Raw genomic sequence first — 18067 nt, 5'->3', positions numbered from 1 at the left:
GCCATGTCAATACCTGCGGCTACAAGAGCAGGTCGGAGGCTGGGAATCCTGCAGAGAGTCACTCACCCTCCTGACTCCCCCCCTCTAAAGCCTCTCCACCATCGACAAGGCACAAGTCAGGAGTGTGATGGGACACTCCCCACTTGCCTGGATGAGTTGCAGCTCCCACAACACTGGAGAAGCCTCGACACCGTCCAGGACAAAGCAGCCCCCCCCGCTCGATCGCACCCCATCCACAAACATTCACTCCCTCCACCCACCGACGGACAGTAGCAGCAGCGTGTGTACCATCTACAAGATGCACTGCAGCAACTCACCAAGGCTCCTTCGACAGCGCCGCCCAAACCCACGACCTCTTCCATCTAGAAGGACGAGGGCAGCAGACATATGGGGAACACCCACCACCTGGAAGATCCCCTCTGAGCCACTCACCATCCCGACTTGGGAATATATCGGCCGTTCCTTCACTGTCACTGGATCAAAATCCCGGAACTCCCTCCCTAACAGCACTATGGGTGTACCTACACCACACGGGGACAAAATCCTGGAACTCCCTCCCTAACAGCGCCGTGGGTGTACCTACACCACACAGGGACAAAATCCTGGAACTCCCTCCCTAACAGCGCCGTGGGTGTACCTACACCACACGGACAAAATCCTGGAACTCCCTCCCTAACAGCGCCGTGGGTGTACCTACACCACACGGACAAAATCCTGGAACTCCCTCCCTAACAGCGCCATGGGTGTACCTACACCACACGGGACAAAATCCTGGAACTCCCTCCCTAACAGCGCCGTGGGTGTACCTACACCACATGGGGACTGCAGCGGTTCAAGAAGGCGGCTCACCCCCACCTTCTCAAGGGGCAATTAGGGATGGGCAATAAATGCTGGGCCCAGTAAGAGACACCCACTTCCCAAGATTGAATGAAAAATGCTGGGGTGCTGGAGGGCAGGTCGATGGGGTGGGGAGGTGGGTTGTATATTGGAGAGGGAGGAGGGGTTGGGAAGATATTTTCAGAGCTGCAGTCACATTCTGGTTCCCACTTCCCCACTATCATCCCCTCTCCCTTTTTAACCACCTCTCTCTCCACCTCCCCCAACCTCTCTTCCTCCCCCTGTTGCTACCACACTCTCCCTCTCTCCCGGCAGGTTACTGGTCAGTGCATCACAAGATGGGAAACTGATAGTATGGGACAGCTATTCCAACAATAAGGTAATCGCTACCCCAGTGAGGGTCAGTGTGTGTGTGTGGGACCCGTACCCCAGTGAGAGTCAGTGTGTGTGTGGGACACGTACCCCAGTGAGAGTTAGTGTGTGTGGGACCCGTACCCCAGTGAGAGTCAGTGTGTGTGTGGGACACGTACCCCAGTGAGAGTCAGTGTGTGTGTGTGGGACCCGTACCCCAGTGAGAGTCAGTGTGTGTGTGTGGGACCCGTACCCCAGTGAGAGTCAGTGTGTGTGGGTGGGACCCGTACCCCAGTAAGAGTCAGTGTGTGTGTGTGGGACCCGTACCCCAGTGAGAGTCAGTGTGTGTGGGACCCGTACCCCATTGAGAGTCAGTGTGTGTGGGACCCGTAACCCAGTGAGAGTCAGTGTGTGTGTGTGGGACCCGTACCCCAGTGAGAGTCAGTGTGTGTGTGGAACCCGTACCCCAGTGAGAGTCAGTGTGTGTGTGGGACCCGTATCCCAGTGAGAGTCAGTGTGTGTGTTTCCCGTACCCCAGTGTGAGTCAGTGTGTGTGTGTGGGACCCGTACCCCAGTGAGAGTCAGTGTGTGTGTGTGTGAGACCCATACCCCAGTGAGAGTCAGTGTGTGTGTGTGTGGGACCTGTACCCCAGTGAGAGTCAGTGTGTGTGTGTGGGACCCGTACCCCAGTGAGAGTCAGTGTGTGTGTGGGACCCGTACCCCAGTGAGAGTCAGTGTGTGTGTGGGACCCGTACCCCAGTGAGAGTCAGTGTGTGTGTGTGGGACCTGTACCCCAGTGAGAGTCAGTGTGTGTGTGTGGGACCCGTACCCCAGTGAGAGTCAGATTGTGCGTGGGACCCGTACCCCAGTGAGAGTCAGTGTGTGTGTGGGACCCGTACCCCAGTGAGAGTCAGTGTGTGTGTTAGGGACCCGTACCCCAGTGAGAGTCAGTGTGTGTGTGGGACCCGTACCCCAGTGAGAGTCAGTGTGTGTGTTAGGGACCCGTACCCCAGTGAGTGTCAGTGTGTGTGTGGGACCCGTACCCCAGTGAGAGACAGTGTGTGTGTTAGGGACCCGTACCCCAGTGAGTGTCAGTGTGTGTGTGGGACCCGTACCCCAGTGAGAGTCAGTGTGTGTGTTAGGGACCCGAACCCCAGTGAGAGTCAGTGTGTGTGGGTCCTATACCCCATTGAGAGTCAATGTGTGTGTGGGACACGTACCCCAGTTTAACTGCGCTGGGTGACGTGTGAGGTCTTTGGTTCTGTCCACAGGTCCACGCTATCCCCCTGAGGTCTTCCTGGGTCATGACCTGTTGCTACGCTCCCTCTGGGAACTGCGTGGCCTGCGGAGGCCTGGACAACATGTGCTCCATCTACAACCTGAAATCTCGCGAGGGCAACGTGAAGGTTAACCGGGAGTTGTCCGGGCACAACGGTAAGGCCCCATGCTTTTGCCTTGGCGGGGAAGCAGGCAGGAAAGGCCCAGGCTTCACTTCCGGCCCTCACCCTGGCCTGTGGGGGGGTTCGAGCCAGGCACACGAAGAGGTAACAAGCCTGGCATTCCCCAAACTAGCCAATCCCCCGTTCGTAAGCTGAAGGGGAACCGGTGGATGTGCTGTCCCTGGGTGCGGCGTTTTATCCAACGCCTTGCTGGAAATCTAAGGGGATGGCGGCAAACAAAAGCTCCTGGCCCAAGGGGGCAGCGAGTAGGCATAAATGGGTATTTTTCTGGTTGGCAGGATGTTAGGTGTGGCGCGCCACGGGAATCAGTGCTGGGACCTCAACTGTTTACAATTTATATAAAAGATTCGGACGAAGGGATGAATGGGATGGTGGCTAAATTTGCTGATGACACAGAGATAGGTAGGAGAGTAAAGTGTGAAGAAGACATCGGAGGCTACAAAGCGACACGGTTAGGCTAAGTGAGCGGGCAAAGGTCTGGCAGATGGAGTACAAACGTGGGGAAGCGAGAAATTTGGTCCATTTCGGAAGGAAGGGTAAACGAGAAGCGTATTGTCGAAATGGTGAGAGATGGCGGAGCTCCCGAGATGCAGAGGGATCCCGGCGTCCTCGTGCATGAATCGCAAAAGGTTTAATGTGCAGGTACAGCGGGGAATTCGGAAAGTTAGCGCTTATTGCGAGGGGGAATTGAATACAAGAGTAGGGAGGTTATACAGGGGCACTGGTGAGACCACATCTGGGAGCACTGTGTACAGTACTGGTCTCCTTATTTAAGGAAGGATGTAAACGAGTTGGAAACAGTTCAGAGGCGATTTACCAGACTTATACCAGGAACGAGAGGGGTTGTCTGATGAGGAAGGGTTGGACAGACTAGGCTTGTATCCACTGGGAGTTTAGAAGAGTGAGAGGCGACTGGGATTAAAACAGATACGATCCTGAGGGGTCTCAACAGGGTGGATGTGGAGAGGATGTTTCCTCTTGTGGTTGAGTCTAGAACGAGGGGTCCCCGTTTAAAAATAAAGGGGTGGCCCCTTTAAGAGAGAGGTGCGGAGAGTTTTGTTTTCTGAGGTTAGTGAGTCTTTGGAACTCTCTTCCTGAAAAGGTGGTGGGAGCAGAGTCTTTGAATATTTTTAAGACAGAGGCGGAGAGGTTCTTGGTAAGCAAGGGGGTCAGAGGTTATCAGGGGGTAGGCTGGATGGAGATTTCAGGTTACTCTGAGGTCAGCCACGATCTTATTAAATGGTGGAGCAGGCTCGAGGGGCCGAATGGTCATGTGTTTGCACCCCTCCTCCCTCCCCACCCTTGACCATTCCCCGTCGCTAAGGTATGCTCTCATCTCCTTTCCTAGGTTACCTTTCCTGTTGCCGTTTCCTGAATGACAATGAGATCATCACCAGTTCCGGGGACACCACTTGGTGAGTTGAGGGTTGGAAAAACTTTCAGATCGGCGCGGGAACGCCAAAGGCAGGCTCCGAGGCCCAAAGTAGGCCTCAAGTATCCCAAAGTCAGGCTGCGAGAACAAAAGTAGGCCTCAAGCTCGCAAAGGCATGCCCCGAAGCCCAAAGTAGGCCTCAAGTTGCCAAGGTCACGCTTTGAGGCCCAATGTAGGCTTCAACTTCCAAATGCAGGCTCCGAGGCCCAAAGTAGGCCTCATACTCCCATAGTCAGACTCCAAGGCCCAAAGTAGTACTCAACTCCCACAGGCAGGGTCTGAGGCCCAGTGTAGGCCTCAACTCCCAAAGGAAGGCTCCAAGGCCCAAAGTAGGCATCAAGCTCCCAAAGCCAGGCCTCAACTCACACAGGCAGGCTCCGAGGCCCAAAGTAGGCCTCAAGTTCCCACAGGCAGGCTCAGAGGCCAAAAGTAGGCCTCAACTCACACAGGCAGGCTCCGAGGCCCAAAGTAGGCCTCAAGTTCCCACAAGCAGGCTCCGAGGCCCAAAGTAGGCCTCAACTCCCACAGGCAGACTCCAAAGCCCAATGTAGGCTTCAACACCCAAATGCAGGCTCTGAGGCCCGAAGTAGGACTCAACTCCCAAAGGCAGGCTCCGAGGCTCAAAGTAGGCCTCAACTCCCAAACGCATGCTCCAAGGCCCAAAGTAGGCCTCATGTTTCCAAAGGAAGGCTCCGAGGCCCATAGTAGGCATCACGCTCCCAAAGCCAGACCTCAACTCCCAAAGGCAGGCTCCAAGGCCCACAGTTGGCCTCAAGCTCCCAAAGTCAGGCTCAGAGGCCCAAAGTAGGCCTCATATTCCCAAAAGCAGGCTCTGAGGCCCAAGGTAGGCCTCATACTTCCACGGTCAGGCTCCAAGGCCCAAAGTAGGCCTCAAGCTCCCGCATGGCAGGCTCTGAGGCCCAAAGTAGGCCTCAACTCCCAAAGGCAGGCTCCTAGGCCCAAAGTAGGCCTCAGCTCCCAAAGGCAGGCTTCGAGGCCTAAAGTAGGCCTCAACTCCCAAAGGCAGGCTCCGAGGCCTAAAGTAGGCCTCGTACTCCCATGGTCAGGCTCCAAGGCCCAAAGTAGGCCTCAACTCCCACAGGCAGGCTCAGAGGCCCAAAGTAGGCCTCAACTCCCAAAGGCAGGCTCCAAAGCCAAAAGAAGGCCTCATATTCCCACGGTCAGGCTCCAAGGCCCAAAGTAGGCCTCAACTCCCACAGGCAGGCTCCGAGGCCCAAAGTAGGCCTCAGCTCCCAAAGGCAGGCTTTGAGGCCCAAAGTAGGCCTCAACTCCCAAAGGCAGGCTCCGAGGCCAAAAGTAGGCCTCGTACTCCCATGGTCAGGCTCCAAGGCCCAAAGTAGGCCTCAACTCCAACAGGCAGGCTCCGAGACCCAAAGTAGGCCTCAACTCCCAAAGGCAGGCTCTGAAGCCAAAAGTAGGCCTCGTACTCCCACGGTCAGGCTCCAAGGCCCAAAGTAGGCCTCAACTCCCACAGGCAGGCTCTGAGGCCCAAAGTAGGCCTCAACTCCCAAAGGCAGGCTCCGAGGCCCAAAGTAGGCCTCAGCTCCCAAAGGCAGGCTTTGAGGCCCAAAGTAGGCCTCAACTCCCAAAGGCAGGCTCCGAGGCCAAAAGTAGGCCTCGTACTCCCATGGTCAGGCTCCAAGGCCCAAAGTAGGCCTCAACTCCAACAGGCAGGCTCCGAGACCCAAAGTAGGCCTCAACTCCCAAAGGCAGGCTCTGAAGCCAAAAGTAGGCCTCGTACTCCCACGGTCAGGCTCCAAGGCCCAAAGTAGGCCTCAACTCCCACAGGCAGGCTCTGAGGCCCAAAGTAGGCCTCAACTCCCAAAGGCAGGCTCCGAGGCCCAAAGTAGGCCTCAGCTCCCAAAGGCAGGCTTTGAGGCCCAAAGTAGGCCTCAACTCCCAAAGACAGGCTCTGAGGCCAAAAATAGGCCTCGTACTCCCACGGTCAGGCTCCGAGGCCCAATGTAGGTCTCGTAATCCCAGGGTCACGGTCCAAGGCCCAAAGTAGGCCTCATACTCCTACGGTCAGGCTACAAGGACTAAAGTAGGCCTCAAGCTCCCAAATGCAGGCTCTGAAGCCCAAAGTAGGCCTCAGGTACCCATAGTCAGGCTCCACGGCCCAAAGTAGGCCTCAAGTTCTCAGAGACAGGCTCCGAGGCCCAAAGTAGGCATCAAGCTCCCAAAGGCAGGCCTCAACTCCCAAAGACAGGCTCCGAGGCCCAGCTTAGGCCTCAACTCCAAAAGGCAGGCTCTGAGGCGCAGCTTAAGCCTCAAGCTCCCAAAGGCAGGCTCTAAGTCCCAAATTGGCCTCAAGTTCCCAAAGACTGGCTCCGAGGCCCAAAGTTGGTCTCCCACTCCCATGGTCAGGCTCCAAGGCCCAAAGTAGGCATCAAGTTCCCATAGGCAGGCTCCGAGGCCCAAAGTAGACCTCAAGCTCCCAAAGGCAGGCTCCGAGGCCCAGCTTAGGCCTCAACTCTAAAAGGCAGGCTCCAAGGCCCAGCTTAAGCCTCATGCTCCCAAAGGCAGGCTCCAAGGCCCAGCTTTGGCCTCAACTCCAAATGCAGGCTTCGAGGCCCAAAGTAGGCCTCAAGCTCCCACAGTCAGGCTCCAAGGCCCAAAGTAGACCTCAACTCCCAAATGCAGGGTCTGAGACCCAAAGTAGGCCTCAACTCCCAAAGGCAGGCTCTGAGGCCCAAAGTAAGCCTCAAGCTCCCAAGGTCAGGCTCCAAGGCCCAAAGTAGGCCTCAACTCCCAAAGGCAGGCTCCGAGGCCCAATGTAGGCCTCAAGCTCCCAAAGGTAGGCTCCGAGGCCCAAAGTAGGCCTCAACTCCCAAAGGCAGGCTCCAAGGCCCAAAGTAGGCCTCAACTCACAAACGCAGGCTCTGAGGCCCAAAGTTGGCCTCAAGCTCCCAAGGTCAGGCTGCAAGGCCCAAAGTAGGCCTCCATCTCCCAAAGGGAGAGCCGAGGAAGAGGTCATCAAGAGGAGGCAGCCTCCAGTAGAAAGATCCGATTGGGCAACTCAGGGGGAACTTCTTGACCCAGAGAGTGGGGGGGAATGAGGGACTCGCTCCCACAGGGAGGGGAATAGTGCCGATGTGTTTAAGAGGGAAGCAGGACAAAGCAGAAGGGAATGGACGATGGATTCAGTTGGAGCTAAACATGGAGGAGGTTGGAGAGGGGCATTAACACAGTGATTAAGATGAAAGGCCTGATTTTCTTATTTGTTCACAATATGTAGGCATTGCTGACTGGACCCAGCATTTATTGCCCAGCCCTAGTTGCCCCTTGAGAAGGTGGGGGTGAGCTGCCTTCTTGAACCGCTGCAGTCCATGTGATATAGGTACACTCACAGCGCTGTTAGGGAGTGAGTTTCAGGATTTTGTCCGTGTGGTGTAGGTACACACACAGCGCTGTTAGGGAAGGAGTTCCAGGATTTTGTACGTGTGGTGTAGGTACACCCACGGCGCTGTTAGGGAGGGAGTTCCAGGATTTTGTCCATGTGGTGTATGTACACCCACGGCACTGTTAGGGAGGGAGTTCCAGGATTTTGTCTGTGTGGTGTAGATACACCCATGGCGATGTTAGGGAGGGAGTTCCAGGATTTTGTCCGTGTGGTGTAGGTACACCCACGGCGCTGTTAGGGAGGGAGTTCCAGGATTTTGTCCTCATGTGGTGTAGGTACACCCACAGTGCTGTTAGGGAGGGAGTTCCAGGATTTTGTCCATGTGGTGTATGTACACCCACGGCACTGTTAGGGAGGGAGTTCCAGGATTTTGTCTGTGTGGTGTAGATACACCCATGGCGATGTTAGGGAGGGAGTTCCAGGATTTTGTCCGTGTGGTGTAGGTACACCCACGGCGCTGTTAGCGAGGGAGTTCCGGGATTTTGACCCAGCGCCAGTGAGGGAACGGCCGATATATTTCCAAGTTGGGATGATGAGGGGAACTTCCAGATGGTGGTGTTCTGCTCTCCTGACCTGCTCTTGTAGCCACAGTCTTTATATGGCTGGTCCAGTTCAGTTTCTGGTCAATGGTAACCCCCAGGATGTTGATAGTGGGGGATTCAGTGATGGTGATGCCATTGAACATCAAGCGGCAATGGTTGGATTCTCTCTTGTTGGAGATGGGCATTGCCTGACACTTGTGTGGCGCAAGTGTTACTTACCACTTGTCAGCCCAAGCCTGGATATTGTCCAGGTCTTGCTGCATTTGGACATGGGGCTGCTTCAGTATCTGAGGAGTCGCGAATGGTGCTGAACATTGTACAACCATCAGCGAGCATCCCCACTTCTGACGTTATGATGGAAGGAAGGTCATTGATGAAGATGGTTGGGCCGAGGACACTAACCCTGAGGAACTCCTGCAGTGATGTCCTGGGGCTGAGATGACTGACCTCCAACAACCACAACCATCTTCCTTTGTGCTAGGTATGACTCCAACCAGCGGAGAGTTTTCCCCCTGATTCCCATTGACTCCAGTTTTGCTGGGGCTCCTTGATGCCACACTTGATCAAATGCTGCCTCGATGTCAAGGGCAGTCACTCTCACCTCACCTCGGGAGTTCAGCTCTTTTGTCCATGTTTGAACCAAGGCTGTAATGAAGTCAGGAGCTGAGTGGCCCTGGTGGAACCCAAACTGGGCATCAGTGAGCAGGTTATTGCTAAGCAAGTGCCGCTTGATAGCACTGTTGATGGCCCCTTCCATTACTTTACTGATGATGGAGAGTAGACTGATGGGGCGGTAATTGGCCAGGTTGGATTTGTCATGCTTTTTGTGTACAGGATGTACCTGGGCAATTTTCCACACAGCTGGGTAGATGCCAGTGTTGTAGCTGTACTGGAACAGCTTGGCTAGGGGCGCGGCAAGTTCTGGAGCACAAGTCTTCAGTACTATTGCTGGAATATTGTCAGGGCCCATAGCCTTTGCAGTAACCAGTGCCTTCAGCCGTTTCTTGATATCACGTGGGGTGAATCGAATTGGCTGGAGACTGGCATCTGTGATGCTGGGGACCTCCAGAGGAGGCCGAGATGGGTAATCCACTCGGCATTTCTGGCTGAAGATTATTGCGAATGCTTCAGCCTTATCTTTTGCACTGATGTGCTGGGCTCCTCCATCATTGAGGATGGGGATATTAGTGGAGCCTCCTCCTCCAGTGAGGTTGTTTAATTGTCCACCACCATTCACGACTGGATGTGGCAGGACTGCAGGGCTTAGATCTGATCTGTTGGTTGTGGGATCGCTTAGCTTTGTCTATCACTTGCTGCTTATGCTGTTTGGCAGGCAAGTAGTCCTGTATTATAGCTTCACCAGGTTGACACCTCATTTTTATGTATGCCTGGGGCTGCTCCTGGCATGCCCTCCTGCACTCTTCATTGAACCAGGGTTGATCCCCTGGCTTGATGGTAATGGTAGAGTGGGGGATATGCCAGGCCATGAGGTTACAGTTTGTGTTCGAGTACAATTCTGCTGCTGCTGATGGACATTGAAGTCCCCCCACCCACCCAGAGTACATTCTGCGCCCTTGCCACCCTCAGTGTTTCCTCCAAGCGATGTTCAACATGGAGGAAGCACTGATTCATCAGCTGAGGGAGGGCGGGAGGTGGTAATCAGCAGGGGGTTTCCTTGCCCGTGTTTGACCTGATGCCATGGGGGTCCGGAGTCGATGTCGAGGACTCCCAGGGCAACTCCCTCCCGACTGTATAGCGCTGTGCCACCACCTCTGCTGCTGGTGGGACAGGACATACCCAGGGATGGTGTTGGTGACGCCTGGGACACTGGCTATAAGGTATGATTCCGTGAGGATGACTATGTCGGGCTGTCGCTTGACCAGTCTGTGAGACGGCTCTCCCCAATTGTGGCACTAGCCCCCAGATGTTAGGAAGGGGGACTTTGCAGGGCCGACAGGGCTGAGTTTGCCGTTGTCGTTTCCGGTGTCTAGATCGATGCCGGGGGTGGTCCGTCCGGTTTTTTTGTGACTTTGTAGCGGCTTGTGACAACTGAGTGGCTTGTCAGGCCTTGTGGGGCTTGGAGTCATGTGTAGGCCGGACCAGATAAGGACAACAGATTTCCTTCCCTAAAGGGGATTAGCGAATCAGATCGGCAATGGTTTCATTGTCGCCGTTAGACTTCCGATTCCACATTTTTCATCGAAATTCACATTCCATGACCAGCTCCGGGTGGGAGCGGAACCCTGGTTGTCCCCCTGAGCGCTGTTCTGGGTCTCTGGATGACTAGTTCAGCGACAATACCACTGCACCATCGCCTCCCATCCCAAGTCGGGACGGTGAGGGGCTCGGAGGGGGACTTCCAGGTGGCGGTGTTCCCCAAGCGTCTGCTGCCCTTATACTTCTAGACGGTAGAGACCATAAGACCATAGGAGCAGAAATTAGGCCAATCGGCCCATCGAGTCTGCTCCGCCATTCAATCATGGCTGATAAGTTTCTCAACCCCATTCTCCCCGTAACCTTTGATCCCCCTTACCCAATCAAGAACCTATCTATCTCGGTCTTAAATACACTCAATGACCTGGCCTCCACAGCCTTCTGTGGCAATGAATTCCATCGATTCACCACTCTCTGGCTAAAGAAGTTTCTCCTCATCTCTGTTCTAAAAGGTCTTCCCTTTACTCTGAGGCTGTGCCCCTCGGGTCCTGGTCTCTCCTACTCATGGAAACATCTTCCCCACGTCCCACTCTATCCAGGCCTTTCAGTATTCTGTAAGTTTCAATCAGATCCCCCCTCCTCCTTCTAAACTCCATCGAGTATAGACCCAGAGTCCTCAAACGTTTCCTCATATGTTAAGCCTTTCATTCCTGGGATCGTTCTCGTGAACCCTCCTCTGGACCCTCTCCAGGGCCAGCACATCCTTCCTGAGATACGGGGCCCAAAATTAGCTCACAATATTCTAAATGTGGTCTAACCAGAGCCTTATAAACCCTCAGAGGCACATCCCTGCTTTTATATAGAGGTCGTGGGTTTGGGCGGCGCTGTTGAAGGAGCCTTGGCGAGTTGCTGCAGTGCATGTTGTAGATGGTACACACACACTGCTGCCGCTGTGCGTCGGTGGTGGAGGGAGTGAATGGTTCAAGTGGGGCTGCTCTTGGGGCGTGGTTTCTGTGCAGCATGTTCACTGTAATCACCTACACCCAGCAGATATCGCGCAGTTCAGACGGGACCCTCAGCCCGTTCCGAGTCTACTCCCAACACAGTCCGATCCCAGGCAGGGCAGGAAACACTCGGAGCTCCACACGTTGGCTAACGTTTGACATTTTCCACCCCCCCCCTCCCCCGGTCTCTCCGCTCTCCCTCCCCTGCAGCGTGCTCTGGGACATCGAGACCGGGAGGGAGAAGACCACGTTCCTGGGGCACAGCGGTGACGTGATGAGCCTGGGTGTCTCGCCCGACTTCTCCCTCTTCATCTCGGGGGCGTGCGATGCCACGGCCAAGCTGTGGGACATCCGACAGGCAGAATGCCGCCAGACGTTCCTGGGACACGAGTCGGATATTAACGCAATCTGTGTGAGTGTCAGCGACCGAGACTCTCTATCCGATTCCGAGTCTGTAACTCACTCCCGGGTATCTGTTATTCTATATATAATCCAACCCGAGCCCCTCGATTAGATTCCAGTCTGTAACTCACTCCCGGGTGTCTGTTATTCTATATATAAACCACCCCAAACACCTCGATTAGATTCCAGTCTGTAACTCACTCCCGGGTATCTGTTATTCTATATATAAACCGCCCTGAACCCCTCGATTAGATTCCAGACTGTAACTCACTCCCGGGTATCTGTTATTCTATATATAATCCACCCCGAACCACTCGATTAGATTCCAGTCTGTAACTCACTCCCGGGTGTCTGTTATTCTATATATAAACCACCCCAAACACCTCGATTAGATTCCAGTCTGTAACTCACTCCCGGGTATCTGTTATTCTATATATAAACCACCACGAATCCCTCGATTAGATTCCAGTCTGTAACTCACTCCCGGGTATCTGTTATTCTATATATAAACCACCCCGAACCCCTCGATTAGATTCCAGTCTGTAACTCACTCCCGGGTATCTGTTATTCTATATTTAAACCACCCCGAAACCCTCGATTAGATTCCAGTCTGTAACTCACACCCGGGTACCTGTTATTATATATATAAACCACCCCAAACCCCTCGATTAGATTCCAGACTGTAACTCACTCCCGGGTATCTGTTATTCTATATATAATCCACCCCGAACCCCTCGATTAGATTCCAGTCTGTAACTCACTCCCGGGTATGTTATTCTATATATAAACCATCCCGAACCCCTCGATTAGATTCCAGACTGTAACTCACTCCCGGGTATCTGTTATTCTATATATAAACCACCCTGAACCCCTCGATTAGATTCCAGTCTGTAACTCACTCCCGGGTATCTGTTATTCTGTATATAAACCACCCCGAACCCCTCGATTAGATTCCAGTCTGTAACTCACTCCCGGGTATGTTATTCTATATATAAACCATCCCGAACCCCTCGATTAGATTCCAGACTGTAACTCACTCCCGGGTATCTGTTATTCTATATATAAACCACCCCGAACCACTCGATTAGATTCCAGTCTGTAACATACTCCCGGGTATCTGTTATTCTATATATAAACCACCCCGAACCCCTCGATTAGATTCCAGTCTGTAACTCACTCCCGGGTATCTGTTATTCTATATATAAACCACCCTGAACCCCTCGATTAGATTCCAGCCTGTAACTCACTCCCGAGTATCTGTTATTCTATATATAATCCACCCCGAACCCCTCGATTAGATTCCAGTCTGTAACTCACTCCGGGTATCTGTTATTCTATATATAATCCACCCCGAACCCTCGATTAGATTCCAGTCTGTAACTCACTCCCAGGTATCTGTTATTCTATATATAATCCACCCCGAACCCCTCGATTAGATTCCAGTCTGTAACTCACTCCTGGGTAACTGTTATTCTATATATAAACCACCCGTACCCCTTGATTAGATTCCACTCTGTAACTCACTCCCGGGTATCTGTTATTCTATATATAATCCACCCCGAGCCCCTCGATTAGATTCCAGTCTGTAACTCACTCCCGGGTATCTGTTATTCTATATATATACCACCCCGAATCACTCGATTAGATTCCAGTCTGTAACATACTCCCGGGTATCTGTTATTCTATATATAAACCACCCCGAACCCCTCGATTAGATTCCAGTCTGTAACTCACTCCCGGGTGTCTGTTATTCTATATATAAACCACCCCGAACCCCTCGATTAGATTCCAGTCTGTAACTCACTCCCGGGTGTCTGTTATTCTATATATAAACCCCCCCGAACCCCTCGATTAGATTCCAGTCTGTAACTCACTCCCAGGTATCTGTTATTCTATATATAAACCACCCCGAACCCCTCGATTAGATTCCAGTCTGTAACTCACTCCCGGGTATCTGTTATTCTATATATAAACCACCCTGAACCCTCGATTAGATTCCAGTCTGTAACTCACACCCGGGTATCTGTTATTCTATATATAAACCACCCCGAACCCCTCGATTAGATTCCAGTCTGTAACTCACTCCCGGGTATCTGTTATTCTATATATAAACCACCCCGAACCCCTCGATTAGATTCCAGTCTGTAACTCACTCCCGGGTCTCTGTTATTCTAAATATAAACCAACCCGAACCCCTCGATTAGATTCCAGTCTGTAACTCACTCCCGGGTGTCTGTTATTCTATATATAAACCACCCCGAACCCCTCGATGAGATTCCAGTCTGTAACTCACTCCCGAGTATCTGTTATTCTATATATAAACCACCCCGAACCCCTCGATTAGATTCCAGTCTGTAACTCACTCCCGGGTATCTGTTATTCTATATATAAACCACCCCGAACCCCTCGATTAGATTCCAGTCTGTAACTCACTCCCGGGTATCTGTTATTCATATATAAACCCAACAAACCCCTCGATTAGATTCCAGTCTGTAACTCACTCCTGGGTAACTGTTATTCTATATATAAACCACCCGTACCCCTTGATTAGATTCCAGTCTGTAACTCACTCCCGGGTATCTGTTATTCTATATATATAATCCACCCCGAACCCCTCGATTAGATTCCAGTCTGTAACTCACTCCCCGGGTATCTGTTATTCTAATATATACCACCCGAACCACTCGATTAGATTCCAGTCTGTAACATACTCCCGGGTATCTGTTATTCTATATATAAACCACCCCGAACCCCTCGATTAGATTCCAGTCTGTAACTCACTCCCGGGTGTCTGTTATTCTATATATAAACCACCCCGAACCCCTCGATTAGATTCCAGTCTGTAACTCACTCCCGGGTATCTGTTATTCTATATATAAACCACCCCGAACCCCTCGATTAGATTCCAGTCTGTAACTCACTCCTGTTATTCTCAGGTGGTTTGTATAAAATGAATGGGGGTCCTTTTGGGGTGAAGGTGGGTTGTTGAGGGACAGGGCGTGTGGGGTGAGGAGTTATGTTGATGCTCCCCGTGGATATCTGACACATCTTCCCCATCCTCTTCCAGTTCTTCCCCAATGGGAACGCCATCTGCACAGGCTCCGACGATGCAACCTGCCGCCTGTTTGACCTGCGCGCCGACCAGGAGCTGACCTGCTACTCCTGCGAGAGCATCATCTGCGGGATCACCTCCGTCGCTTTCTCGCGCAGCGGACGCCTGCTCCTCGCCGGCTACGATGACTTCAACTGCAATGTCTGGGACGCGCTGAAGGGCGAGCGTTGTGGTGAGGCTCACTGCTTAATCCCGGTTTCAGAGGCAAAGCGGCAGAGAGAATGCAAGGGGCTGGAGGAGGCCCCATTCAGCCCCTCTCGACCCTGTTACACAGGGACAGGAGGAGGCCCATTCAGCCCCTCTCGAGCCTGTTACACAGGAACAGGAGGAGGCCCATTCAGCCCCTCTCGGGCCTGTTACACAGGAACAGGAGGAGGCCCCATTCAGCTCCTCGTGTCTGTTACACAGGAACAGGAGGAGGCCCCATTCAGTCCCTCTCGAGCCTGTTACACAGGAACAGGAGGAGGCCCATTCAGCCCCTCTCGGGCCTGTGACACAGGAACAGGAGGAGGCCCCATTCAGCCCCCCTCTCGAGCCTGTTACACAGGGACAGGAGGAGGCCCCATTCAGCCCCCCTCTCGGGCCTGTTACACAGGGACAGGAGGAGGCCCCATTCAGCCCCCCTCTCGAGCCTGTTACACAGGAACAGGAGGAGGCCCCATTCAGCCCCCCTCTCGAGCCTGTTACACAGGGACAGGAGGAGGCCCATTCAGCCCCTCTCGAGCCTGTGACACAGGGACAGGAGGAGGATCATTCAGCCCCCCTCCCGACCCTGTTACACAGGAACAGGAGGAGGCCCATTCAGCCCCCTCTCGAGCCTGTGACACAGGGACAGGAGGAGGCCCATTCAGTCCCTCTCGAGCCTGTTACACAGGAACAGGAGGAGGCCCATTCAGTCCCTCTCGAGCCTGTTACACAGGAACAGGAGGAGGCCCATTCAGCCCCCCTCTCGACCCTGTTACACAGGAACAGGAGGAGGCCCATTCAGTCCCTCTCGAGCCTGTTACACAGGAACAGGAGGAGGCCCCATTCAGCTCCTCGTGTCTGTTACACAGGAACAGGAGGAGGCCCATTCAGTCCCTCTCGAGCCTGTTACACAGGAACAGGAGGAGGCCCCATTCAGCCCCCCTCTCGAGCCTGTTACACAGGGACAGGAGGAGGCCCATTCAGCCCCTCTCGGGCCTGTGACACAGGAACAGGAGGAGGCCCATTCAGCCCCTCTCGACCCTGTTACACAGGAACAGGAGGAGGCCCCATTCAGCCCCCCTCCCGACCCTGTTACACAGGAACAGGAGGAGGCCCCATTCAGCTCCTCTCGAGCCTGTTACACAGGAATAGGAGGAGGCCATTCAGCCCCTCTCGAGCCTGTTACACAGGAACAGGAGGAGGCCATTCAGCCCCCCTCTCGAGCCTGTGACACAGGAACAGGAGGAGGATCATTCAGCTCCTCTCGAGCCTGTTACACAGGGACAGGAGGAGGCCCATTCAGCCCCCCTCTCGGGCCTGTTACACAGGAACAGGAGGAGGCCCATTCAGCTCCTCTCGAGCCTGTTACACAGGGACAGGAGGAGGCCCCATTCAGCTCCTCTCGAGCCTGTTACACAGGAACAGGAGGAGGCCCCATTCAGCTCCTCTCGAGCCTGTTACACAGGAACAGGAGGATGCCCCATTCAGCTCCTCTCGAGCCTGTTACACAGGAACAGGAGGAGGCCCCATTCAGCCCCTCTCGAGCCTGTTACACAGGAACAGGAGGAGGCCCATTCAGCCCCCCTCCCGACCCTGTTACACAGGAACAGGAGGAGGCCCATTCAGCCCCCTCTCGAGCCTGTTACACAGGAACAGGAGGAGGCCCCATTCAGCTCCTCTCGAGCCTGTTACACAGGAACAGGAGGAGGCCCCATTCAGCCCCTCTCGAGCCTGTTACACAGGAACAGGAGGAGGCCCCATTCAGCCCCTCTCGAGCCTGTTACACAGGAACAGGAGGAGGATCATTCAGCCCCTCTCGAGCCTGTTACACAGGAACAGGAGGAGGCCCATTCAGCTCCTCTCGAGCCTGTTACACAGGAACAGGAGGAGGACCATTCAGCTCCTCTCGAGCCTGTTACACAGGAACAGGAGGAGGACCATTCAGCTCCTCTCGAGCCTGTTACACAGGAACAGGAGGAGGCCCCATTCAGCCCCTCTCGAGCCTGTTACACAGGAACAGGAGGAGGCCCCATTCAGCCCCTCTCGAGCCTGTTACACAGGAACAGGAGGAGGCCCCATTCAGCCCCCTCTCGAGTCTGTTACACAGGAACAAACTGCCACGACAGCAGCGATAATTTGTTATTTTCCCAGAGTGAGAGCAGAGGTGGTGGTGAGGCAGGGCTGGGTGTCAGTAGTGCACAGATAAATAAGCAACCCCGTCTTCATGGATGATGTGGCCGAATTGGAGGGAAGGGGGAAATTGGAGGTAAAGGGGGGGGGGGCGAATTGGAGGGAGGGAGGGCGGAATGGGAGGGAAGGGGCATTGGGGGATGGAGGGAGGAGGAATGGGGGAGAGGGAGGGGGGAGGATGTGGGGAATTGGAGGGGGAAGTGGCTAGAATGGGAGGGGGGAATGGGTGGGAGGGAGGGGGAATGCAGGGAGAGAGGGAAGAGGAATGGAAGATGGAGGGTGGGGTGAATGGGGGTGAGGGAGAGAGGAAAGTGAGGGAGGGAGGGGGAATTGGAAGGAAGGGGGAAAATTGGAGATAAAGGGGCGTCGAATTGGAGGGAGGGGGGGGAGTGGGAGGGGGCAATGTGAGGGAGGGAGGGCGGAATAGGAGGGTGGAATGGGAGGGAGGAATGGAGGGGGCAATGGGGGATGGAGGGAGGAGGAATGGGAGAGAGGGAGGGGGGAGGATGTGGGGAATTGAAGGGGGAAAGGGAGGAGGCAGTGGCTAGAATGGGAGGGGGGAATGGGTGGGAGGGTATGGGAGGAAGGGAGGGGGAATGGAAGATGGAGGGTGGGGTGAATGGGGGGAGGGAGAGAGGAAAGTGAGGGAGGGGGAATGGGAGGGGGTAATAGGAGGGGGGATTGGGATGGAAGGTGGGAATGGGTGAAGGGAGGGGGTAATGGAAGGGAGAAGTGGGAGGGAGTGCGGAATGGGAGGGAAGGTGGGAGGGGGTAATTGGAGGGGGGAATGGGTGTGAAGGGAGGGGGTAATGGAAGGGAGAAGTGGGAGGGAGTGCGGAATGGGAGGGAAGGTGGGAGGGGGTAATTGGAGGGGGGAATGGGTGTGAAGGGAGGGGGTAATGGAAGGGAGAAGTGGGAGGGAGAGGGGATTGGGAGTGAGAAATGCAGAATGGCAGAGCAGGCTCGAGGGGCC

At 54.2% G+C, this 18067-nt stretch overlaps 1 protein-coding gene across 1 annotated transcript in view; it reads left to right on the top strand.

Moving 5' to 3' along the window:
• The first annotated feature begins 1155 nt into the window (after positions 1 to 1155).
• LOC144677184 (guanine nucleotide-binding protein G(I)/G(S)/G(T) subunit beta-3-like) overlaps positions 1156 to 18067 on the top strand; it is an 18174-nt gene continuing 1262 nt past the window's right edge. The window contains exons 1-5 of the mRNA XM_078537376.1: positions 1156 to 1216; positions 2460 to 2622; positions 3997 to 4063; positions 11415 to 11616; positions 14674 to 14890. Of these exons, the coding sequence (XP_078393502.1) occupies positions 2493 to 2622; positions 3997 to 4063; positions 11415 to 11616; positions 14674 to 14890 (616 nt within the window). The 5' untranslated portion in view covers positions 1156 to 1216; positions 2460 to 2492. The remainder of the gene's footprint in view (positions 1217 to 2459; positions 2623 to 3996; positions 4064 to 11414; positions 11617 to 14673; positions 14891 to 18067) is intronic.

This window comes from Cetorhinus maximus, unplaced genomic scaffold (genome assembly GCF_964194155.1).
Source record: "Cetorhinus maximus unplaced genomic scaffold, sCetMax3.hap1.1 HAP1_SCAFFOLD_2290, whole genome shotgun sequence".
Lineage (NCBI taxonomy): Eukaryota > Metazoa > Chordata > Chondrichthyes > Lamniformes > Cetorhinidae > Cetorhinus > Cetorhinus maximus.
The sequence above is the reverse complement of the archived record's forward strand: the minus strand, read 5'-3'. Positions and strand labels throughout refer to the sequence as shown.